General features: G+C 33.7%; 2 protein-coding genes across 4 annotated transcripts; one reads left to right on the top strand and one right to left on the bottom strand.

The window, feature by feature from the left end:
* Nucleotides 1-220: 220 nt before the first annotated feature.
* On the top strand, nt 221-8885 carry LOC100775573 (vacuolar protein sorting-associated protein 35B). Of its 3 annotated transcripts, XM_003550382.5 has the most exons (22): nt 223-391; nt 470-566; nt 669-792; nt 897-1085; nt 1379-1472; nt 1676-1732; nt 1826-1915; nt 2014-2136; nt 3789-3863; nt 3931-3990; nt 4654-4773; nt 4870-5109; nt 5182-5247; nt 5447-5536; nt 5625-5714; nt 6270-6359; nt 6599-6667; nt 7034-7114; nt 7208-7315; nt 7795-7898; nt 8214-8327; nt 8407-8885. In XM_003550382.5, exons 1-22 carry the CDS (start codon nt 299-301, stop codon nt 8627-8629), a joined length of 2397 nt encoding a protein of 798 aa, XP_003550430.1. In that variant the 5' UTR covers nt 223-298; the 3' UTR covers nt 8630-8885. The 3 variants fall into 3 exon arrangements, with proteins under 3 accessions (XP_040867484.1, XP_003550430.1, XP_025982201.1); XM_041011550.1 differs by lacking the exon at nt 8407-8885 and having other exon boundaries at nt 221-391; nt 8188-8325; XM_026126416.2 differs by lacking the exons at nt 223-391; nt 470-566; nt 669-792 and having other exon boundaries at nt 942-1472; nt 1597-1732.
* A 3089-nt stretch (nt 8886-11974) lies between these two features.
* On the bottom strand, nt 11975-17535 carry LOC100788391 (ABC transporter B family member 13). Its single transcript, XM_003549420.5, has 10 exons — nt 17113-17535; nt 16886-16940; nt 16519-16694; nt 16213-16413; nt 15832-16091; nt 15427-15740; nt 14980-15203; nt 14003-14789; nt 13606-13847; nt 11975-13480 (listed from the first exon to the last, which is right to left on the bottom strand). The coding sequence occupies exons 1-10, from the start codon at nt 17380-17382 to the stop codon at nt 12257-12259; spliced, it is 3753 nt and encodes a 1250-aa protein (XP_003549468.1). The 5' UTR covers nt 17383-17535; the 3' UTR covers nt 11975-12256.
* Nucleotides 17536-26703: the final 9168 nt, after the last annotated feature.

The raw sequence follows: 26703 nt of genomic DNA, 5'->3' as shown, positions 1-26703 counted from the left end.
GTACCGTACTACTGATCTAAAAAAAAAGTACCGTACTACTATTATAAAGGTCAATTAAAATTTTTTTAATGCAAAAAAAAATCAATTGAGTTATCATTCATATTAGCTGAGTGTAAAAAATATCTAAAAGAACTAACTAAAAATTAATTCAAACAAAAAAATCAAGAGAAAATTGAAATCTAAATTAAATTTGGTAACAAAAAATTACAGTTTATTTTTCAATTTGTCAATTCATCTTCAGGCGCGATTCAATTCAACTACTGTAGCCGAGGTGCGATCTGAGGCAATTGGAAGAGCAATGATAGCACAGGGATTCGAGGACGAAGAGAAATGGCTCGCCGAGGGGATCGCCGGCATTCAGCACAACGCATTCTTCATGCATCGCGCACTGGTTGGTACTCTTCACTATTCACCGCAGTACTTCCTTACCCTAATTTCTCAATTCTTCGCGATTCTCTCTCTCTCGCAGGACGATAACAATCTCAGAGACGCTCTCAAATACTCCGCGCAGATGCTATCCGAGCTTCGAACTTCCAGGCTCTCACCTCACAAATACTACCAACTCTGTAAGTAATAATAAATACCACTTTTTCCAATTCCAACTTCTAAGCTCTCTCACTTCAATTATTATTCATTTCGATTCGGCGTTATTCCCTTATTCAATTCAGATATGAGAGCCTTTGATGAGCTTCGGAGGCTGGAGATTTTCTTCAAAGACGAAAGCAGACACGGCGTTTCCATAGTTGATCTCTACGAGCTTGTTCAGCACGCTGGAAATATATTGCCTAGACTGTGAGTGTTTTTTTCTCTCAAAATTTTTGCAACTTTTTTTATTTTATTGTTGCTTATCAAATGCCAACGTTCCTGCTTATGATTTGAACTTAATTTACTGCCAGGTATCTCCTTTGCACGGTAGGATCCGTTTACCTCAGATGCAAGGATGCTCCGGTAAAGGATGTTCTTAAAGATCTAGTGGAGATGTGTCGCTCTGTTCAACATCCAATTCGTGGTCTATTTTTGAGGAGTTACCTTTCTCAAGTCAGTAAAGATAAGTTGCTTGATATTGGCTATGAATATGAAGAGGGGTAAGGTTATTATTATTTGGTTGGTGATGAATTAATGTTTTTGAATGTCTTGTGCATCTTATCATTTTAATTTGGAGTAATGTTGTTACATTCTCCTACAATTGTTCTTTAATTTAATAGTAGGTGGTAATTAGAAAGTAACTAAAAAATAGTTTTTTCCTTTTTGAATTTAATTCTGGTGTGTATTTGGTTTCAATTTTCAATTTGGAAAATTATATTTTTGTATTATGTTTGGTCTGGGTGGACAAGAATTAAAATAATGGAGATTGAAAGGTGCCTCTGTTGTCCTTCAGGGAATCTAATAGTGTGATGGATGCAGTAGAATTTGTTCTACAGAATTTCACAGAAATGAATAAGCTTTGGGTTCGGTTGCAGTTGCAGCATCAGGTTTGTTCAACTCCTTTAACTCTTTTCTAATCTTATTTTATGAGATGCATAGCACCACAGTACTTGCATGCCATAGCCATAGTGGTAAAAATAAATCATGAGGACATGATTTCTGGCCATGCAGGTGTTATGGTGCTTGTGAGTCATGCTTAATCTTTGGTGATCCTGAGCTGAGGCCTTCAATTGCCCATTCTGGTCTGCAGGGACCTGCTCGGATAAGGGAGAAGAGGGAAAAAGAAAGGAACGAGCTTCGTGATCTTGTAATATAAAAATATGATACTATCTCCTGATGAAGCAATGTGTTACACATTTTGATAGATAAGTTATGTGATTTCCTTTTCTGAAATTATTAGGTAGGGAAAAATCTACATGTTCTGAGTCAGATAGAGGGCGTGGACCTTGAGATGTACAAAGACACCGTCCTTCCTAGTGTCTTAGAGCAGGTCTAATAAAGTACATTTTCTCCCCAAAATATAGTTTTTCTCTTATTGTAACCCTTGATGTTATACTGTCTCTCAGCTGTTTAAATTGGCTTGAACAGGTTGTCAATTGTAAAGATGAGCTTGCCCAATTTTATCTTATGGAGTGCATAATCCAGGTTTTTCCCGATGAGTACCATTTGCAGACACTTGAGACTTTGTTAGGTGCTTGCCCTCAATTGCAGGTGGGTAAAGTAGATTGGAAATAGATGATCTTTTTTGTGCTTGGAATACTAGTGGTGACTGGTCAACCTTGTAGAGGCCTAATGTACTTGTGATTTTAACTTTGTTGTATTATATTGAACCCTTCTTAAGGGTTTTGTTTTACAAGTTTCAATGAGATATAGACTATAATTTCCCCTGCTAAGGTTAAATAGTATGTGAAGCTCCATGACTTACGAATTGTTGATCATACATTTGATTGCTCATGAATTTAGGCTATTTGGAATGGTGACTACTGACCTATTCTATTAGATTTTGATAACACCTTCAGTTTGGTGCATAAATAAACTGCACATGATATGATTAATCACATGTGGACAATTGGACATACTTAGAGTGTATTTAAATTTCAAATAAAGAGATTTTAGGAGTCAATGAAATTTTTAAGACTAATAAATTAAAATATTATGATTGGATACTAAACTAGTGAATTTAAAATCTCTAAAGCATTTTGATTAAGTATGAAGCAGGGATTTTGAAATTCTGCCTATTGAAGTGAATTTTAATAAATTCATCAAGAACGGACTACACTCTATTTTAATTGTCTTGTAACTATGCAAACACGTTTATAAGATGGCACTGCTTGTGGCATCTATCACGTGTTCTTTCTAAATTAATATAATTTTTTAGTTGTTAAAAAAAAACTTTCTTCTTTCTTTCATACTTCTTTAAGCTTCATTGTGGTCGCTTCACCTCTGTGCCTTTTCGTATGCAGCATATGTTCTAACAGCTCCATATCTAAAATTGAAATTGATATGTATTTTCCTAGTCCCCCACCCCCCACAATTTATTCTGAGTTTGTGCATTTGATCTTCAATCTCCATTGTTACCTGACTCAGTACAAGATGAATTGTCTCTTTCTCCATCTCTCTATCATCCTTCAATGCACATCGTTTCATTTTGTACTTATCTCAACTATCATAGATTCTGGCTTCAAGCTATTAATTCACACGGTCAATGAATCATCAGACATTTGCTATGTCCACCAATCATTTGACAACATTCCTAGTCCAGATATGGAAGCTGTAAAATTATTTACTTATCATCATTGTCATTGTCATTTTTGATGATTATTTGGGTTGACCTTGTTATTAACCAATCATTGTTATTGATATGGATGTTGATTTAAACTGTTTGATGAGATGCTTGAGAGAGATGAGGGTCATGGACAACAATAATGGATGGGTATACGAAGAATGATAATGTCGGTGCAGATTCTAATCTTTTTGATGGAGGGAATTTCAATTTCACTTCTAGTCACCCAAATACATCATTTTTCAAATGAAGAAAATTAAAATGACAAAATTTGATTTTCTGTATTTTGATTTCTGAAAATTTAAAATTCTCCATCCAAACACAACCTAGTTTATTTTTTGTTTCTTAATTGTATCTGGCTGGTGGTAGGTTTCCTTGCATGGATGATCAAGGAATTTACTGGATGGCAGTGGTTCACCCATGTGACTTTCTTTTAGAATATATGTGGGATTCTATTCTAAGTGAAGAGTGAAGCAACAGAAAAGCTTCTCATAGATCAATTCTGTTCTATTTATCTCTGATTTTCTTAAAGCTGAAAGCCATTTTTATCTCGTCTATGACTGACTTGATTTATTTGCAGCCAACAGTAGACATCAAGACAGTGTTATCACAGTTAATGGACAGGTTGTCAAATTATGCTGCTTCTAGTACTGAAGTAAGTCTTATGCACCTTTTGAAAAAAAATTAAGCTTCCACGTGTTGTTGATATCATTCTGCCTCAGGTATTGCCCGAATTTCTGCAAGTGGAAGCATTTACCAAATTAAGCACAGCAATTGGCAGGGTAAGCCAGATTTCCTTCAGTTTGGAACTTTTACTCATACTTATTTTAGGAGAACTACAGAAAAGGATGTCCTGATAAAGTTATGGACAATGAACAGACTAAATGTGATGATGTTGTCCAAAGGTTGTTACCCCTTCATGATAAATATTTTCCCTTTGATAATTTAGTACATTTAGTGACACCTCTATCCATTCTTTTAGTATGGATTTCTGTACTAGCCTTTCTTGTCCTTGTTTTAATTTTTTTATGAATTCATATGTCAGAAGTTGTACAAGTTGGAAGTGCACTGTTAAAAGTATTTTGAATTAAAGGTTGATCTTCATGGTTGTGCTAGGCTGCTAGGTGTAACTTATAAATCTGAGGCCATATAACAAGGCCATATTGATTTATTTTTTTGTGCATATTTTAAAATTTTCTTTGTGGATCCAACGGCCTTTACTTGGTAGTTGATCTTCTGTGTAAAAGGAAAAGTCCTTTTCAACCTTCTACGAGAAAAACCAAATATTGATTATAGTCATTTGATTTGATAGGAAGAAAAGTACAGAGAAAGAAAGGAGTGATATCCCATTATCCCTTCTTTGTGCCTACTAAATACTAGTTATACCTTATTGTATGGACTATGGAGCTGCAATTGAAGACCATATAACCTGCATTTGGTTGCAGGTGATAGAAGCACAAGTTGACGACATGCCTATCGTGGGAGCAATAGCTTTGCATGTTTCTCTTCTTACATTTACTCTCCGTGTTCATCCGGATCGACTTGATTATGTGGACCAAGTACTGGTATGTTACTTTCAAACATCACAGCCTCTTTATGAGATGTGGTATGGACAAGAATTGCATTTTAGCTTAGCTGCATCGTTTCTGGAATTTGTGCAGGGTTCATGTGTCAAGAAGCTTTCTGGAAAACCAAAGCTTGATGACAATAGAGCAACAAAGCAAGTTGTTGCACTTTTAAGTGCTCCACTTGATAAATACAATGATATTGTGACTGCCCTGACACTTTCCAATTATCCTCGTGTAATGTATCATCTTGATCATGAAACAAATAAAGTTATGGCCATGGTTATTATCCAAAGCATTATGAAGAATAACACTTGCATCTCTACTGCCGATAAGGTATGTTACTTTGCTTATGGCTCAACATAACAACTTTATCTCTATGTAACAGTGTTCAATATGCCTTTGTAGGTTGAAGTTTTATTTGAACTAATCAAAGGGCTTATAATGGACTTGGATGGAACAACTGTGGATGAGGTGTGCCTGAGTTTTGTTATTATCTTGGGATTTTGTTTATAAGGATACAATTGTTCTATGTGACCTGTTATTTTTTAATTGATATATTCAACATTTCTTTATATGTCAAAGCAATAAATAATCTATTATTATTCCCTACATAAATATAATATTTGCTCAAGATCAGACCAATTTAAATATTTTTCCATCTTGTACACAGGTTGATGAAGAAGATTTCAATGAGGAGCAAAATTCTGTCGCTCGCCTCATACACATGCTTCATAATGATGAACCAGAGGAAATGTTTAAGGTAACGATAAGTGTGTTCATGGTCAAATTGAATTGCACTGGTGTTTCTCCATTAAGTGCTTCATATAACACGACTCATTGACCTTCAGATAATATGTACCGTAAAGAAGCATATTATGAGTGGAGGACCAAGGCGCTTACCTTTTACAGTTCCTTCCCTGATATTTTCTGCACTAAGGGTATCTTTCTTTCTTGACGATGATATTCTTTCAATGTTTTTATCTCCACTATCTTTAACATGCTTCTTGAGTTGAATTCTATATGATGGTGGTTTGAAAATTATATGAATGGACTTGCCTGGTCTTGTCAGGTCTATATTCCATAATAAAGCCACTGATGGTTATACTAGGATCCTATGAACCATGCACACCAGAGATTTGAGACTAAGTATATATGTGAAACAACAAATGCTTACAATAATTGTACAGTGGCAGTAACTTAAACTTTAGATCGTGAGGTCTTATATTTATGATTTAATGGTTAAGCCTCATATTACTTTGCAACCTTGTGGTGGCTTTAATGGTGATGCATATTATTACCCATTAGATTTATAAAAATCCCAAGAGTTTCCTACTTCCAATTGAATACTTGATAGCTGGGACAACAAGGTCTGAAAATATTTACTTAAATTGTATGAAACTGTAATTGGGGGTTTACTTATTGAGACTTGAGATTGATATGTCAGAATGAACAACTCTTTCTTTTTTGCCTTCTTGAATCATATTTTGCTGCAGTTGATCAGGCGGTTGCAAGGGCAGGATGGAGATATAGTGGGAGAAGAAGTTCCTACAACACCAAAAAAAATATTTCAGCTTTTAAATGAGGTGATTTGAAAATTTATAATCTTAGTGGAGTGGAGGTCTGGAGGAGAATAATTGTCTCTCTTAATTAGTACAAGTGTACAACTCTAAAATATTTTTTTATTAAACTATCAAGGAATAATTTTGTCTGATTACTGTGTAGCATATATTAATTATCATGTCATTTATGATATTTATGCAATGCTCTATGCACCATATTGTTACCATCATGTGATGGACAAATAATAGTTATTTTGTTACAGATAATTGAAGCTCTTTCTTCTGTATCATCTCCTGAACTGGCCCTGAGACTGTATCTGCAATGTGCTGAGGTATGCTTCACTCTGCAAACTTGAATGACCTAATTGGTTTTGCCTTTGTTTCTCCCTATATTTCCAAACAACTCTGAGAAGACCCTGAAGGGGGGATTTTCAAATGAAGTTGTGGCCTGCAAATTTACTCTCTGCCACCCAAATATATTTAAAGGGCATTTTCCCCCCATTAAATTGAAGGTTTAGTCTGAATTGCGAAATGGTTTTTAAGGGCTATGCTCACACTGGACTTGGCTATAGTCATACAACTATGAATTTTAATATTTTCCTGACATTGTTGAGACTCTTTATCTTGATTATGACAAATCTCTGATTTTTCACAAGTGTTTCAGTGATTTTTTTTCTCACTTTTATTATTAATATCAGGCTGCTAATGACTGTGACCTTGAGCCTGTTGCTTATGAATTTTTCACTCAGGCATTTGTATTATATGAAGAAGAAATTGCGGTAATTATTAATAAAAACAGTTCACTTTAACATTTTCTTAACATGACTAAGAAATGGCCTTTACTAATCTGTCTCTGTTTATAATGGTTTTAGGACTCCAAAGCCCAAGTAACCGCAATACATTTAATTATTGGGTCTCTTCAGAGAATGAATGTCTTTGGCATTGAGAACAGGGATACATTAACACACAAGGCCACAGGGGTATAGTACTGTTACTTGTTTTCCATTTTTTCACCCTTATCCTTTTCCTTTTAAGAGTCTGTTTGGATGAGGGGTGATGATGGGAATGGAATAATCCCTATTACTTGGAGGTTTAAAATATTTTTTAGGGAAAGGGAATACCAGGGCAATCATTCAACTTCTGCTCCTAAGGTACTCAAAATAGTAAATAAGGATTAGGTTGAAATGTTACAATTAATAAACCTTTCCTTTTCCATTCCCCTTCACTAATCACTCATACATGGGAGGATTGGGGAAGACAACTAGTCCAGTGTCCATGTCATCCCTTTCTTTCTATTTTGTTCCATCCCCGCCTTTCCAACTTAGTTAAAAAATTCTACATACGCCTGCCATGTGATGAGTTTTCTCAAGACCATTAGACAAATGGATGGTGGCAAATGTTATTAATCTCTTTCTATGTATTCATGCCAAGCCTAACATGATGATCTATCTTTCCACAGTATTCAGCAAAGCTTTTGAAGAAACCTGATCAGTGCCGAGCAGTTTATGCATGCTCTCATCTCTTTTGGGTTGATGATCAAGATGGTATTAAAGATGGAGAAAGGTATGCTGGTAAATACTCAAATTGGTTTAATTAGGATGATTTGATCGGTTTCATGCATCTTTGCCTCTTCTTATGTTTTCTGAAATAATGATCTCCTTTCCACAATATGGAATCAAGTTTCATGAAGTATTTATGCTTCTGCATCATGTTTTGTCAAATGTAATTATCGCTCTGCATAATTGATACACATGTTTAGAATTGCTTAAATTAATTTGGGGTAGAACTTTACTGTATGCTGAAGAGTCTTCTAATTGTCATCTTTCGTCTTTTCTGTTTCATTCTCTTGGAGTGGGGCTGTTGACTGTTTGATTACAGGGTATTGCTTTGCCTTAAGCGTGCTTTAAGGATTGCAAATGCTGCTCAACAAATGGCCAATGCAGCAAGGGGTAGCAGTGGTCCAGTGACGCTCTTTGTTGAAATACTGAACAAGTTGGTCACCTTTTGCTATAAAACTACTTGTTATACTATCTTCATGATTTTCTTACTTACGGATGAGAGTGAGTTTCAGGTACATTTACTATTTTGAGAAAGGAAACCCTCAGATCACTAGTTCTACTATCCAAGGGCTTATAGAATTGATCACGACCGAGATGCAGAGTGACTCTGCTTCAGCTCTTCCAGCTTCGGATGCCTTTTTTACCAGCACATTGAGGTACATCCAATTCCAAAAACAGAAGGGTGGTATACTGGGTGAAAAATATGATCCCATCAATGTCTCAATCCCTGCCTAACATATCCAGGACGCCCAAATGGGAAGTTGTATGAAAAGCCAAACATGTTGTTGTGAGTGTTCATCTTCATCTTGAAAAACAAAATAAAAAAAGGTTTATCAGTGTTCACTACTTGTGCATTATAAAGTGTTTGCAGTGGCATCAAGTTCATTTAGAAGTGAATAATCTTCCTACAAATTCTTCTACTTGCTAAATGAAGAAATAATTGAATGTATTTTATACTGCAAGATATTAAATGTACTTACATTTTCATTTAGTTCTTTTATTGGGAAGATTAGTAGGAGGATAAAGTATATAGCATCACTCTTAATGCACAATTAGCATGTGCAGTTTAATTAAAACTGCATGAATTGAATGTCCATTACTCTTGCATTTACATGTTTGCAGTGGCGTCAAGATCATTATAAAGCACGATTGGTATTTGCATTTAATGTTTCATTAAAGCCATATAAATTGGATATTTCCACATTCATAAAAGCTTGAGGTGTCCATTCCTTCCTGAAATTGCATTTTATATTTCCTAATCATGGTTTCTATGGCACCGCAAGAGCTCATCCACTCAACTATTAGATGTTCTATCCATTGGTCACATCCTTCAATTTTGAGACAATTCTGGTAACTTAGAACATGCAAAACCCACAAAAATCACGGATGAAATAAGAATTTAGGGCTCTAAATGCGATCACATTCACATAGGCAGGTAGTACTTCTCGTCAATTGCTGACAGAAAACAAGAAATAGGCTTGCGCCAGTTAGTTATACTCGCATAGGAATCACAAGGATTGAACAGGCTCTTTGCCTCTTGTGCCTTCTTTTTGTTGCTTTTTCCTTTGGTGGTTGAAGAACCCCTTTAACGGCAGTATCAAAGACGTCTTTTACATTTGGTTATCACAGTAACACATGCAAGTCCACGCTAACGACCTGAAACACTCAACTTATAAATGTTAAAAAAGTGTTGCACAACATAACTCTGCTGCTTTTGGGAAGAAGCACCAATCAACTTTGTTGATTCTTCTCCCTTCAAGAGTGAACAAGTATTTACGTGTACATCAAACAATTTCAACCAACCAACCCCCTGCCCCAATAAAAAAGAAAAAAAGTAAAGTACAAGAATTAGGTAGTGTTTGGTTCAAATTTTATAGTCTCGTTTTCCTAAAAATGAAAACTCCCCTAATTTAATTTTAGAGAAGCTCGTTTTTTAAGGCTTTTATTCATTAAGCAAAGATACTTTCGTTTTCAAGGAAAACAAAATGGTCTAAATAATGCTGCCTCAAATGTTTCCTTGTCATTGAAGAAAATAGTTAATTATAGTTGATTATTAATATCCTAGTAAGAATAAGCTAGTCATGCACCATCAAAGTACAACCTAGATACTAGTTTGAACTCTGTCATGCACAATCGAGTTTCTGTATGAAAATGAGGAAGACCAATTACTCAGACACCGGTCAAACCATTTCATGCTGAGTTGGCGTATGAATAAAAGAAATTTAAGAATCAAATGTCCTCGGCTTAACGCAAATACCGAGAAGTAAATTGCATTTGATAAAATAATTAAGTAAAGTGAACTTTAAAGCAAAGAAAATCCTTAGGACCTTTAATAGAAGCTAACCAGGAAGTTAAGTAAGATAATCTGTTAGGAACCCAGAATTGAGATGAGGAAAAAATAAAAGATTTTATTGATTAATAAGAAAATAACAGAAAATAAGAGAGAGAAATCTTTTTCAATGATTTTTCCTTTACAAAGAAATTTTTCTTTCATAAAGAGCTAATGCTCAATCTACAAATGATAAGATCTCCCTCTTTCTTATCTTTCTTCCTCTTTTTATATCTAATAAATCCCTCTAACAAACTAACTAACTCATTAGTAGTCTAATTATATTAACTAGCTCTTCCTTCTCCTTATATCCTAACAATATACCCCTCCTAAAAATCAACCTTGTCCTCAAGGTTAAAATTTGAAAGCTGGAATTGCACACTGAAACTTCCTAAAGTTTTGTCTGATTGTTGGAAGACAACTGCACCCCTTGTAGCTTAATTGGGAATGACCCACTGCCCCTGCATGCAAACTGAGGTCCAGTGGCTTCGATGGTGGGAGGGACAAGGGTGGACTCCATATCACTTTAATAAGCTTGACTGGCTCAGTACATTCCTTTTGCCTTACAAAATATAATGTTAGAGGCTCACCCAAAAAGTTGACATTCCAAGATTTCAGCATTGTTGTTCCAACCACCTTCATGAATGATTTTTGTTTCACCATAACAATCTTTTAATGGAAATCTGAGTCTTGAAAACAATGTGGCTTGGTTGAATCACCAGCTTCGACTTCCTTCTTGATCAAATCTGTAATAGGGTTATCAAGAAAATCGTCTTTGCAGTCCACATTCGTCACTCCATTTTCCTTGTGCTTCTCCCTCTTTATTGATGGATCAACTTCTTCCTCCATAACCTTTTCAATCTTTTTTTCTCTTTCTAACTTTGCTTCATCATTTTTGGTTTCTTCTCCACCACAAAGGATGTGGTTCTTAATTACGGAACCTTCTCTACTTCTGTTTTCTGATTTCAAGAACTACAATGGGTCACTATCACACTCAAAACTACTACCCTTCAAATCAGTTCCCCCTTCTATGCTTCTATTAAAGCTAGGTAGTTCCACCTTTCTTGCCCAAGAACCAGCCTTTGCTTCACTGAATTCTGACCCACTTCCCTCCATGCTATTTTTGTCTTATTAAGAGGCATGAGAATCAACTTCTTCATTCAATATCTTGCGCAACATGTGTTTCTGCTTTGAAATGTTGGTCCTCCCTTTCAAGAACTCTATAGGTGCAAAAATGGGTAATGATCACCATCCTAATTAAATTCTTTATATTCAAGGCTTACACCTAAGTAGTAATATTTTCATGGTGGCCTTGCTTTATAAAAGGCAAGTATAAAGACACATGGTTCTGAATTGCTCAAGGGTCTTAATCTATTTTTGTCCTCTTGATTTTTTGTGAGTCAATAAGTCAAACTACCATATACAATGTGCTGAAAATGATAAGCAAATTCTATATGATATAGTTGACTTTAATGGTGGGTGGCAGTAGCAGTATCCCATACCCTCGGGTTAATGGTGCTTCCGAAATGGCAACATCAGCACTGAAATTGTCAAAACGGTTGGCACGTAGTCCTTTTATTGATGATGACAAGCATAAATGAAGAAGGTGAAACCCTGAAAAGCTACCACTTAGTGAAAAGGAGGGATCCATGATATCTTCTTGTACCCTCGAATTTATTTTGGTTAAAAGAACCTTGTTGATCGAAGTTTCATGATATTTGAAATTATTAGCGAGGAGGATGGAGTGAAAATGAGAAAAGAACAAATTTTAATGGTCCAAAGATCTTGTAAAATTCAGAAAGAAATTACAAAAGTTGTAACATTTTACAACAAACAAACAATCATAGGCTTTGAATTTTATCATAGGACTCGTGTATATAAACAGAAAACAACTGTCCTATGAAGAAGGAAAAAAAAACATCTTTCAGGCATGTTCTTGAGAATGAACTAGGCCTTGCCTCAATTCAAGTTGCGAATTGCAAGTACACTTCGAATTTCTACAATTACTTGGGAAATTGCGAATGAATAATTCATCAATGATCTTCTTGGTCGCGTGTTTCATGCTGTAGACTAACCAATTGCTTGTAGATGCTTCCGGATTTGGCCATCAGCCTCTCATGGCTCCCCATTTCAGCAACCCTGCCATTTTGAAGCACTGCAATGCTGTTGGCATCGCGAACAGTTGATAACCTGTGAGCTACCAAAATAGTTGTTCTACCTTCCATAAGTTTATCAAGAGCCTCTTGGACTAGCCTCTCTGATACTGTGTCAAGTGCACTTGTTGCTTCGTCCAACAAAAGAATGGATGGATCTTTCAGGATAGCTCTAGCAATTGCCACTCTTTGTTTTTGTCCTCCTGACAACTGCACCCCTCTCTCACCAACCTCGGTTTTGTACCCTTCTGGCATTCTGCTGATGAATTCATGAGCATTTGCTGCTTTGGCTGCCTTCATTACCTCTATTTCTGATGCCTCCTCTTTTCCATACTTGATGTTTTCATAAACTGTGGTAGAGAACAAAGCAGGTTCTTGCTGAACCAATCCTATTCTCAGCCTTAAGGATCTCAGGTTTAGGTTTTTGATATCACATTCATCTACCAGGACTAACCCCGAATCGGGGTCATAAAATCTCATTACCAAAGAAATCACTGTGCTTTTTCCTGAACCACTTTGCCCCACTACTGCCAGACTCTTGCCTGCTGGGACTCTGAGGTTTAAGTTCTGAAATATGGTGATGTCAGGTCTCATAGGGTACTTGAAGCTAACATTTCTAAACTCTATCTCTCCTTTGACATCAGTTACAATCTTTGAGTTGGTGTCATTTGGGGTGATGGCTGTTCTCCTTTGGATAATGCCAAAAACTGATCCTAGTGCTTGTGATCCCTTCACAATGTCTGGGGTAAGAGCTAGTGTTTCTGCTATTGCCAGAGAAGTGATGATTAAGACCATGAAGGACTTCATAATGTCTCCAAAATTTGACTCATTCTTCTTGATTAAAACTGATGCATACCAAAGGCCAAGTGCATAGGAACAGAAGGCCAATAGCTGTGTTATGCCATAGCCAAAACCTGATATGTGGCCACGTAGAAGTGCTTGTTTGTTGGGTTTGTTCAGTTCAGATGCAAACTGGGTTGAGACTCGATCTTCTGCGCCAAAAGCAGCAACGGTACGAATGTTGGCAATAGCTTCACGAGCCAAAGAAGTTGCTCTAGAGTAAGCATGGCCATAGTCTCCTCCAAACCCCTTGAGAAATAGTTGCTGCATAAATAATTTCAACTTAGCTATTCTGTTGGTTAAACGCTAAAGAATGATGCATGAATCATGCACTAAAGCATGCATCATAAAAGAGAAAATGGTATATGAAGTGGTTTTATGAGATTAACCTCAGTGATAGAAGCTCCTATGAGAAGGGGAAGGCAGGCTACGACCACTGCCGTTAGTTTCCAACTCAATGTGAAACCAATAACAAAAGCTGTTACAGTGAGAGCTACATTTTGAACAATGGTTGAGAGTCTGTCAGCTAGAGCACTTCTTACTAATGTTGCATCCGCAGCTAGCATGGCCGTTAGTGAGCCAGTGTTGTTCTCATCCTTATCAAACCATGCAACTTCATTGTTGAGAATAGCTGAAAGTTAAATTAATTACAATACTTTTAGTTACATGAAAAAAAACATAAAAAGAACATGTCCAAAGATGAAGTTAAAATGACTTGAGTTTCTCAGGCCAGAAAAAAATAATGCATGTGATTCTAATAGCAATGCTTTTGCGGCCATTGAGTACCTGAGAACATTAATAAACGCACACGGGCAGTGAGACGCTCTCCCATCAGTGTATAGAAGTAGTGTAGTAATAGATAAATAGGTATAGTAATAACAGCTACTCCAAGAAATATAAAAGCAACCCGATCAACTTCTTGCTTGATTTTAGAACCCTGAGGAGAATAAAATGCAGTCAAAATGTGAGTGATTCCAAGAGCAAAGAGAGGGGCTTCCATGCCAGCCAATATTGCACCTACTGACCCAAGTATTGCATAGGGCCACTCTGGAGCATTCAGTTTCAGTAAATCCAAAATTGATGGAGTGGAAGTAGTCTTTGATGGCAAGTGTTGATCTCTTGATTGCAGTTCTGCTGCTGCATCCAACTTCAACTGCTCCTCTAAGGTCAGGTTGTCTGAAGGTTCTCTAAAACTAGAATTTCTTGAACTTTCGGAGCGAGATATTGATCTAGAGTTTGTGAGGTTTTGTGATGCCTGCAAACTCACCAGATTCACATACTCCCCGTTGTTGGACATCAATTCCAAATGAGTCCCACTTTCAACCACCTGGCCGTTCTTCAACACAACAATTGTATCTACATCGCGTATGGTGGATAATCTATGAGCAACAACTATTGTTGTTCTGTTTGACATTATTTTTTCCAATGCCTGTTGGACAATGAGCTCCGATTCAGCATCTAGAGCACTTGTTGCCTCATCTAAAAGCAATACTTTTGGGTTTCTTAGCACTGCTCTTGCTATGGCAATTCTTTGCTTTTGGCCCCCTGAAAGTTGGGTGCCACCTTCTCCAACCTTAATGAAAAACAAAATGTCATTTTGCCAATATAACTTTTTTATGTTCAATAACCATTCATTTCTAGTAGAAGAAAGATATTATGAAGCTAATGAAGGTAATTTATTTACACGTTTCTACTGGTAAAAAGTTACGACATTGGAAGTAATTTGATTTGTATTTCCCATCTGTGGGTACTGCAAGACTCACCTGAGTTTGATAACCATCAGGTAATCCTTGAATGAAAGAATGAGCATTTGCAGCCATGGCAGCTTGTATGACTTTATCCATGTCTGCATCTTCTTTTCCAAATAAAATATTTCCAGCTATTGTTGTTGCAAATAGTGCTGGTTCTTGACTAACCAAGCCCATCTGTTCTCTCAACCATTTCAATTGAAGATTCTTTAGGTCATATCCATCCAACAGGATCTTACCTAGTGAAAATTAATGCATTAACCTCTCCTCCTAAACATTGAACTGTAAATTGACAAACAAAAATGGTTGTACTAACTAACTAAATCAAAATTGTGGGGTATGTTTGGCATAGGTGATTTTGGTCCCTACATTTGCATCTCTCTCCTATTTGTTCCCACTTCCCAAAAAGGGACATGGAAATTTCAAATGAATAACCTACTCTTAAATGGTAATATTAATTACCTGAAGTGGGGTCATAGAACCGTTGAATTAGCGAAACAATCGTGCTCTTTCCGGAACCACTTGGACCTACAATTGCTATGGTCTTCCCAGCACTCACTGAGAAGCTCAATTTTTCAAAGATCATATTGGATCTTGAGGGGTAAGCAAAGCAGACCTCACAAAATTCAATTTCCCCTGCTACTTGTGGGACAACATTACCATCATCAAACTTTTTAGAATTTCTTGAAGTGGACGCAATCATGTTCATGATATTGCCTGCAGCGGCACGCCCTTTGGCTATGGAACCAAGGTTTGGAGCAGCTTGACCAAGAGCACTTCAAAGGAGCAAAAGTCAAGTTTGTAATCCAGAACAATATTATTTGAGTTATATTATCACATGATCATAATCAGTTTTGATGGACTTACAATCCACTAAAGATGACATTGATAATTGTTGTGAACGCTTTGCCTCCATTTGTCTTATGATTCCTCACTAGTATGCTAGCATACCATAGAAGCAATGCCCAAGCACAAAATAACAACCCATATGTGAAGCCTACTCCAATTCCTTTTGCTAAACCACCCTTCTTGCCCAACTTCAGAGCATTATCAAGTGATTTTGAGTATGAACCAACTGCTTTCTCTTCTCCTACAAATGAGTAAACAGTACGCACTTGAGAAATTACCTGATCCACCCAAAAATTGAAAAAACAAAGAAGAAAAGGTTATGCAAAGTATGGTTAAGATACCAATTTAACATTTGAAAAATGACCTCTCAATAAAATCTTAATTCAAAAATGGATTTACCTCTTGTGCAACCTTTCCAGCTTCAGCATAAGCTGCTTCGCCCTTTTCTGATAAAGTAGACATAATTATTGTATAAGCTCCCCCAGCTACAGCTATTAATGGAACCACAGCCAAGGTGAGTAGTGTGAGCTGCCACACCGAGGTAAATCCAATGGCAAATCCAACAATGAATTGAGAAAGGTAACGAATGGCATGGCCCGTCTGCATTGAGTTCAATAAACAATATCATTTAATCAACTATAGAACCATCCCCCAAGCTTGCCTTAACAATCTTAAACAACACATCTTCTTTGACTATGTTACTACCTTGTCTCCAATTGCATCTTGTACCAATATTGCGTCACTAGAGATGTGGAAAATAATATTAGCATCCCTGGCTTCATTGTCAAAGAAATTAATATCCTTCTTTAGCACTGCCTGCAAATATTTCAAGCGCAAACGTGCCGTTTGCCTCTCCCCTGTTTGCATCCAGAATGCAACACCTGAAAAAATAGTAGTAATTAAATAGTGATCATGTACTGAGTGTGGTTATATTGGTCATAATATCTCTTGTATATCCTTCATTGAGCCCTTTTGTAGTCAATGTGAGACTAGCTAGTAACTACTCACACTTGATTTCCAACAAGAACATTACTTGGAAAGAAAGAAATGAGGTCCAAGTTATAAGATGTACCCATCCAAGCTGATACCAGAACAACTCCTCCAAGATAGACCAAATACAAAGCATGCTGCAATTAAGAAGAAATCAACATTTACTTCATTACATATACACATAAAAAAAACAAGTTTAACACAAACACGTTAGAGTAGAGTCTCATGGTTTATAATCAAGCACTTAACAAAGTACAATAACAAAATAAAATAGTAGTGATACACATAGGTAGAAGATGGTGATAGCACCTCAGAAACTCGTGAGGACAATTTGTGAGGATCATTAGAAAGATGTCCCAAAGAGTCGATCATGCGACCGAACAAAATGAAGAAAACAGGAAGAGCAGCGCCATGGACACACGAACCAAAGCATCCGAGGAACATCAAGACACAGTCAGTTGCATCAGCTGTAGCAAACAAGCCAAAAAACGAAACACTCTCGGTTTTGGTTTGTTGGTCTATTTTAGATGATACATTTTGTTCTAAACGTGAATCTGGGGCTAGTTCCACTTCTGCCATTGAGTTTGAATAATTTCCTTTGCTAGTGCAATTTGTTGGAGATAGATTAAGCTAAAAAAAAAACAAAAAGTGGTAAGTGTTATAGATAGGTAGCTAAGGACTCAAAATAGAGAGCCCGTGAGGTACGGTTGGTGTTACTGTTGTAGTAGTCTATTCCCGCCAATAAATATAAAGTAGTTAAGTTTAACTATGCCAACGAACTCTTCGGTTCCATAACTAAATTGTTGGAAAAATATTCATAGGGTGATAAATGGTTAATGAGTGGCAATTATGTTAGTTATTAAGCCAACAACTCTCTGTGCCGATTTTGTGGTTCTAAGAGCACCATCTTTGATCATGTGACCTGTCACTCCATGAGCCCATGCTTCTACACAAATGAGGTTCATAATTTCAGTTGATTTATTATTGTTTAGGTCATTGATTGATTATGAGATTGAGATTAAGATGTTGAGAAATGTTCCCATTATGCTCTTTTATACAAATTGAGTTTAAAATGGTTTTTTTTATTTTTATATATCAGTGTTCTCAATTGAATCAAGATACAATTATATTTGAGTCTTGTGAGATCATAGTATTTAATACAAATACAAGACTTGAACTCAAGACTTTTAATTACATTAAAACAACTCTAGGCGCTCAGTCAAATGAATTAATAAGTTAAAATTAATGAAACTTATTTTATACTGTAATTAAAATCAGCTTATCAACTTTATTACTTTTCTCTTTAACATGCTTTTCTAGTCCACGCGGGTTAGTTTCTATCGTGGAAAAACTAGCTGAAACTTCGTTGTGGTCATATAGGATTTGACTTCAAGAGCCCGTTTACTGCATTCATATCTAGTTACGAAACAGTAATGATCCATAACTAAGTGTAGCAATATGTTGAGTTTTTTTTTTCTTCTTTTTCGAACAGCTACCTGTTGAGTTAATCACTTAAATTTTGTGAGATTATTTTTTAATTTTCGACTAGAAGATATCTTGCATTTACATAACAAAAAAAATTATACCCTTATTGAAGATACACAAATACATCAAGTTTTATGGTGTGCTCCTTTACTCATTTTCTATTTTGTTGGTGTTGGCTAATTTATAAAAGACCTCAAACTTCAGAAAGAAGTATTGCCAAACTCTAATGTCACAACTCACAAGCTTCATTTACATTGAGCTAACATGTCATTATCTTGTTTTGATCAACCCGCGTTTAGCGGTTGTTTGGCATTAAACATGTTAATTAAATATTCAGGCGATTAACATGATAATAATTGGTATAATATTTTAGTTAAATGTCTACAATATGTGATGCACTTGTTTATAATAGTCTTGGACAGTTACTTTAAAGCTTTTAATAGTTATATAAAAATTAAGTTGTACTTTTTGTTTTTTTATGTACCTTTCTTTTGTGAGCGTTTTTTTATGTACCTAAAGAGTACAACTTCTTGATTTAATTTATATAACTTAAATAAAAATTATATTCGTTTCGCGTAATATAATTATTATGAATTTTAATAATTTAATGAAATAAACAGAGTACAGTAATTAATTTATAAACAATAATAAAAAATCATTTTATTAATCAAAATTTATTAGGCAGATTTATTTTGATTATATATTTTTTTTGTGAATTAATAAATTAATGGGACAAGAACTTGAATTTTTTTTAAAAAAAATTATTTAATCTTGATTTTCTAATTATCTAATATTTTGATGGATTCTAAAGGATATCACATCACATACATAACACTTCTGAGATTAAAGTCGTTTAAGAAAGTCGTTTAAGATGTGTCCGTAGTCATCTTAACTATACCCGTATTGTAGTTAATATGTACATTTTGCTTATAAATGTATATAAGAGTACTTATGGACACCAAACACATTCATAAAGGTGTGATTAGTAGTTCAATTTGTAAAACTATTTATAATGATGTGCCAGCATAGTTTTCTATCTAAAACAAACATTTTTCTTAAGCAATGTTTAGTAAATTAATGAAATATTTTATTTATTTAAACAAATGAAATATTATTATTTGGCCTTTAAAAAAATGTTTAGTAAATGAAATATTTAATTTATCTAAAAAATGAAAAATTATATTTTCAATTAAATCCCTTGTTGACTTTTTAGGAATAAGATTCGTGGTTGTTTTATAAAACAGACTTGATTATTATTTAACTTTCATACAAATGATATGTTTACAATTAAAAATTATGAAAAAGTATGATAACTGTCAATGTTAGAGGAAAGTTTTGTTCCCACTTGTAAAGATGATGAAAAAATTTATTCCCACTTATAAGGAGACATGTTTGTTTTACATGTAACTTTTTATTTTATTTCCGGTCGTGAGATTGGGAAAATTTATTCCCACTTATCAGGAGACATGTTTGTTTTACAGGTATTTTTTATATTTTATTTCCGGTAATATGAGATTGGGAAAATTTATTCCTCTGTTTGTTATTATGCAATAAAATAATTAGTGTCGAATATATAACATATTTATTTAAATATTTGAAAATAACATTTTCATGTTATATTTGAAAGAAAACTTATTCTTAGGATTACAGAAATAATCTATGAAATAAACGGCCCTAAGTTTATTTATTTTTTTCTAAGAAATTTTAAAAATCTCTAATATATTTTTAATTTTCTGTTATCTTTTGGGTCTGACCCTCTTTTCTTTATTTGGGCCTTCGTCATTTTTTAATCTTCAAATTCTTTTTTAAAGAATTTTAATATCATCTTAAAATTTATTAGGGCCCTTTAACTAAAAATGAAATATTTTTTATGCTTAAAATAATACCTAAAAATGAAATATTAAATTAGTAAATTTCCAGTTAAAGTGACTTTTATATCTAAATTCTAAAAGTGTACTATATGGACGGATAACTCCGGGACAAATAATATTTTGTCGGCGCACTTGAAATGTCCTAACAGCATGGATTAAGAAGAAGAGTTCACTTAGGTGTACTTTAAACATTATCAAAGTAGGATTTTGCTATATCCAATCCCCCCCCCCCCCCCCCCCTTTTTTTTACTAACTACGTTTTCATTTGTTTTTATTTTTATTTTTATCATCTTTATAGTTTATACCCATAACTTTCATACATAATCATTCTTCTGATATGGACTTTATGGAACAATGTATTCTATAAATGACTTTTTGGAACATAATTGTTTTTAAGAAATATTATTTTTGCATTTTAGGCAGAACATCAAGACTATTTAAATCCTATATAAAGAAAAAGAATTGTATAATAATGAAATAATTGAAGTGACGAAAATATAGTTAATATCGGTCTTTCAATTTGGATGATTTTAAGAGATACTCCACTACATAAACTTGAATAAATTTAAGATTTAGTCATATGTTATTACATATATAAAACGAGACATTAATGGTGTTATGTGAATGAACAAAAATAAGACAAGAAAAAAAGTAGTTTGGAGTCTAAACATACTAAATTGGAGACTGAAGGATGAAAAAATTTAATATTCAGTAAGAGATCGGGTAAGAGAGAAATAAAAGAAGACCACACCATGAGATTGAAAAGGGTTGAAAAAAGTGAAACAAATGAAAGACTTTGATGAAAGAAAAGATAGTGTACCAAAGAGAGAGAATAAAATTTGTAAGAAATTATTTCTTATTATTTTTTTTATTGGAATAAATTTATGTAGCTAAGAGAATTTCATAAAAATAAAATTTGTATCTTTAAAAAAAATATTTCTTAAAAATAAAAAAATAATATTTATCTAATGCATAACACAACATAATTAAATGATAATTAAGTAAAAATAAAAAATATAAAAATACGAGTTTTTTTAAATTTGTTTATCATTAAAATAAAATTATATATGAGTTTCTTAAAATTAAAAAAATACCGTAAAAATCATAAAAAATAATTTAAAAAAATCAATTAAGAAATTATCATCTCTCATATCGTAAACCTATTTTCCTGTGTTCTCTGGTTACGCCGTTTTGCAAATTCACAGGTCCTGATGACTTGATTCCAAACCTGCATATCATGTTAGCATATGCGCTCCATCTTAAATGGTACAATATTATCCCTTAAGACGATCGATCAATTTATTTTAGCATTGATGGAATATTTTTCTTTGCTTATTGGGACAATTTTTATTCCATCCATACCACTTTTTATTTGCAGACCCAAAAGTTATATATGATATCAAAGGAGCACAAAATTGTACCATCAAAACAGTAACGGATGCTTGTGATAGATATCATAAAGGAGATAGAGAGATTAGGGGTAAATTAGGTAAGCATGTTAAAATGTTTGAAAGGATCATAAGATGACGTGGTTTTTTTAATTGATGTGACTTAATATAAGTGGCTTTATTGGAGAGAGACGACAAGTTTCCAGTCCATACAAAGAGGAAATTACTTGAGTACCTCGTGCTGGTAAAAAAAGATTTTTTTTTTTTTTAATTCATAATCTTCTCATTTTTATATTGTTAAACCTTTTTTTTTACCACCAACACAGGAACTTGTGGAGAAGAAAAAGTGAGAACGATCAAAATGCGTGCACTCAGAGAGAACTGATCCTTTTAGACTAACAAAAATGAAATATTTCTTTTGTTCTTGTAATTGGATTTCACCATTGGAACATAATGAGTTGTCTTTCATGTGAAAGAACGGTTCTTGTATAAGAATTGGTTTTTAACATTTACTAGCATGTAACAATTTTTCTCCTCAACCAAAAAATACAGGTGCTGACATAATGTAATAGACACCTACATTTCCCCTGCCAAACTAACCAAAATACAACTTGTTTGTGGGTAGATTTTTATCAATGGATCTCAAACATATCATAATTTAACATAAAATCATAAAATTTAAGTTTATGATCCTTTCATTAATATTATATATGTCATTATTATTTAATGTGTGAGAATTTATCTCATATTTATATCCCAACACAATTGAATCTAACTTCAATTTATTGTATTATTTGTAGCATGTGTCAAGACCAGCATTGATTATTTTTCTCAATAAAATAGTTATACTGTTAAAAAATGAATTGATCAACATTTATCATATTTTATATATTTAGGGATTTAAATCATCAGTTTTATAAGCGTGTTTCAATTCATATCTCCAATAAAAACATGTCATGCTATTTAAAAGTTTTATAAGTGTGTTTCTCTGTTTTTTTTTTCGCATATTATCCCTTTTCTTCCATCCATCCTTATCTTCCATTACCAATTATTAAATTACATGTCATATTTTTATTGGTAGGATATTAATTGAGACACGTGATTTAAATCCTATATTTAGCAGCCGTCAATTAAAGCCATAGCTAGCCAAAATGGTCATGGACTACAATACATGCAAGACCAAATGCATCACAAGTTGAGATTTATTTTTATCATGTGAGTAGGACAATGATATCTCATGAGGAGAAAATTCACAGAAGGGTCATGGAACTTATCATAATGAATATAACATTACATAAAAGAAATTAATTAACTTCATTTTTGTGCACCCCAAATTCAAAAACATTGGCGGTAAACAAGTCATTGGCATTGGCCTTTCCTCTTGTAAAAAGAGAAGAAGATCGAAGAAAAAAAACAAGAGATGCGTAGATTGGTAGATAGATACTAATAAAGTGTTAATTAATAAAGTGTTAATTAGCTTCTGCATTTGCAACTGAGCTTTGATCTTCTCATACAAAACTTTGGCACCGGCAAACTGCTTGGTGGCGGTGACAGATTGAACACCCAACTTGCAAAATCTACCTTTTCATTACCTGCTATTGCCGTTGACGTGCAAACCACAGGAGTAGTAAGAAACTTCTTCGCTGTTTGTTGGTTGTGTGGGTTTCTTCTTTCCTTCCACCTCTTGCATTTGTTTTGATTTTTTGGTTCTATTTTTTCAATTTCAACCACTGGACCAAGTACCAGTATCTCATGAATCTCAATATTATCCTTATTCCCATTATTTATATACATCAAATGCAACTTATGACATTTTTGTTTTAACCCAACCATAACAAAATTTATTTGAATCCAACGCATATTCTTTTACTCAACTTATTTTCACATCATTTTCCACCAATTTGTTAGACTCACAAACTTTGGTGCTAGTGAAGATCAACCTCACCCATACTAGAGTACGCTTATAGTAGAACCTACCTCATCAATCCAACCAAATGAGCCTAAGTTTACAACAAAGTCTGACTTACCTAACAAAGAACTTAGTTCCTTTGGTGAGGTCAAAGATGAAGTTCTACGCAATTAACCCAAGAAGATCACGAGGAAGAAGCTGACCATGTTTCTCCAATAACAATCGTACCACCATACTACATACCACCACAGTTGTATAATTGTGAAGATTTTGAATACGGTTATACATTGGATCGCATAGAAGTCCAACAACTGGTGAGGACTCTCTTTGAAGGGATGCATCTTCTAACAAAACAAGAAGTATGATATGTTTCCCAATAGTATCATGTGAGCAAAGGAGCTAACTACAAGACACAACTACCAACTCAACAAAGCTAATTGTCATTTGTGATGACGATAGTTGTACTTGGAGGTGCAAGACAACATACATCCCTGCAAATAAGCATTGGGAAATAAGAAAGCTCTGTGAAACCTATACATGTTTAAATCTATCAATCTCACAAAATCATGTAAAGTTATCGTATCTGCTCATAAGTAAAAGCATCTATACGTTGATTGAAAATGATTCATCCACTTCAGTGCTAGCCTTGATAGCACTCGTCAAAGGCATTGAAGGATGCACTACCACGTACCAAAAAACATGGTTGACAAAGCAAAAGGTCATTGAAAACATTTACGACAATTGGGAAAGATCGTTCCACGGTTTACCGAGATTGTTGCAAGCTATGCAACAATTTCTTCTTGGTATGGTCATGGAGAAGGAAACATTGTTAATGTCACCACAAGGAGGTCAAACAGTAGAGGGTTTCGTGAAATTCCATTGTCTTTTTTGGAGTTTCAGACCATGTATCGATGAGTTTCAATATTGAAAGCCTGTGGTTCAGGTCAATGGAACATGGTTGTACGGTAAGTACAAAAGGATATTCCCTGTGGCAATTGCACAAGATGATAACAATTAAATCCTTCCAATAGTCTTTGCTGTTGTCGAGGATAAAGCAATGGAAACATGACTCTTCTTCTTCAAAAAATTAAAAAGACACGTCACCCCATAACATGGTCTATGTTTGATTTCAAACATGTATGAGTCAATAAAAAGTGTTTATTCAAGACGTGATAGTGGGTGGATGACACATAATTTTGTGCATGTATTTTGCGTTTGACACATTGCACAAAATTAAATGAGGAAGTTCAAGAGCAATGACACATTGCCAAACTTCTTTCTCCTCACATTAAATATTATTTAATTTTGCATTATTCACAACATTGTAATTATATGTTTATAACTACTTAGCATATGCAAGGACGGAGCCTACATTCAATCACTACTATAACAATCTAAGGGAGGAAGCAAATGATAAAATAAGTACGCTAGTAAAATCAACATATATAAGGTGTAATGCATTGTTCAACCAAAAAGGGAGAGACGTTGCAACAATGCTTATATTTGACTAAGTTTATTTGCAAGTACTAAACAAGGTCATGGAAGACGCACAGAGAAAGACAAACACTCACATTGTTCTTGAGTTCGATCGATGTGACACACAGTTCTTGGTCTAAGAGACAATTAACCTGAGAAAGGTTTGACCCACTGAAAATTTCACAATTAGGCTGGATGAAAGGTGGTGTGACTGTGACAAATTCCAAAAAAGTGAAAATTTCTTGTTCTCATGTTATTGTTGCTTGTAAGCATGCTCACCATGAGTACAAAAATTACATACATCTTATGTATACGTTGAAAAATGTCTCCAACGTATACAAATGATTTTGTTTGGGGAATTGCACAATGAAGTGTATTGACCACCGTATCATGAGCCAAGAATTTGCTCCGATCCAAAGAAGAAAAGAAATTCTAAGGGCCATCTTATCTTTTCTCACATACACACCAGAATGGATATCCGGGAACCGGATCAACTAAAATGATATTCCATGTGTTGCACCCTATACCATTTAAAGAAAAATTGCTCCGCATTGTATAGGCTCAAGCCAATAACATTAAATTTATGCCATGTTCTTTGCATTTTAAAATTTTTGTTGTATTGTTTCAAATTTATATATATATATATATATATATATATATATATATATATATATATATATTATATTGTAATTTAAATATTTTAGTTCAATTCTACTTCTTGGTTAAATATGTTTTTTAATATAAATTATGTATTTTAATAATCAAATAAAATAAAAATATAAAGGATTTCAACTCTATATGATTCCTTATTTATTGATTATGAATTATTTTTGGTTTATTTAGTCTTTTGACTCTACATTTCCTTTTTTTTAGTTTTGGCATCAAAATATTCTATAGTTTTTATATAAGTAATTTTTATGGGTTTTTAGTCATTATTGTTAATTACTTTTATGATTTTGATAAAACTACTACAAAATGAAGATATAAGGAATAAAAACATGTTTATTTTCGTATTCATATTTTTTTAAATCAATGATTTTTGTTTTTTTATTTTTTAATTAAGATATTTCATCAGTCATTATTAAAAATGATTTCAATAATGCAAAGGATTTCAACTCTTTAAAAAAATGATAAAACAAAAATTATGCAAAAAAATGAACAACATATAAAAAATAAAATTATTTTCAGTTTAAACAAAACATAAATATAGATAATTAAAAAATAAAAAAATAAATAAAAGGCATTAAAAATCCAATTTTTTTTTAAACAAATAACAAAATAAAATTAAAAAAATCTCAATTAAGAAAAAAATAATTTCTTAACTGAGTTTTTTTTTAAAACAAATAAACATGTTTAGAAATAGGTTTCCCCAAATAAAAAATAAAAACATTAGGAAACCAATTTTTTAACTAACGCCAAAACAATAAAAAAAAAATACTGCAAGGTTGAAAAATTAGTTTACGAAGAATCAATTTCTCAATGTGCACAATATTTTGTATTATTTGTGTAAATAATTTTATATTATTTAGATAAATTTTTATTTCTTTTATATTTGATAGATAAAAGACTCTAATCTCAATCTATATTTAGAATTTCATATTTTTTTCAATGTGAAATTCTAAAATATAGGTTAAGATTATTATGATTAATATAATGTTAGTCTCATCTTTTATAAGCGACATTCTTATTTCTTATTTCTTTTTTTTTTTAGTTTTAGCTATGGATTATCATCTTTTTATTTAATCTTTATAATTATATTTGTTTTTAATTT

This window comes from Glycine max, chromosome 17 (genome assembly GCF_000004515.6).
Source record: "Glycine max cultivar Williams 82 chromosome 17, Glycine_max_v4.0, whole genome shotgun sequence".
Lineage (NCBI taxonomy): Eukaryota > Viridiplantae > Streptophyta > Magnoliopsida > Fabales > Fabaceae > Glycine > Glycine max.
This window is presented reverse-complemented; position numbering and strand designations above follow the sequence as displayed.

Coding starts and splice junctions, on each gene's coding strand:
- LOC100775573 (XM_003550382.5), top strand. CDS start 299: ATGATAGCACAGGGATTCGAGGACGAAGAGAAATGGCTCGCCGAGGGG. Junction 5,110..5,181: donor GCATCTCTACTGCCGATAAG/GTATGTTACTTT, acceptor ATGCCTTTGTAG/GTTGAAGTTTTATTTGAACT. Junction 5,248..5,446: donor ATGGAACAACTGTGGATGAG/GTGTGCCTGAGT, acceptor TCTTGTACACAG/GTTGATGAAGAAGATTTCAA.
- LOC100788391 (XM_003549420.5), bottom strand. CDS start 17,382: ATGGCAGAAGTGGAACTAGCCCCAGATTCACGTTTAGAACAAAATGTA. Junction 14,790..14,979: donor CTGATGGTTATCAAACTCAG/GTGAGTCTTGCA, acceptor TTTTTCATTAAG/GTTGGAGAAGGTGGCACCCA. Junction 13,481..13,605: donor TAGGAGCTTCTATCACTGAG/GTTAATCTCATA, acceptor TTATTTATGCAG/CAACTATTTCTCAAGGGGTT.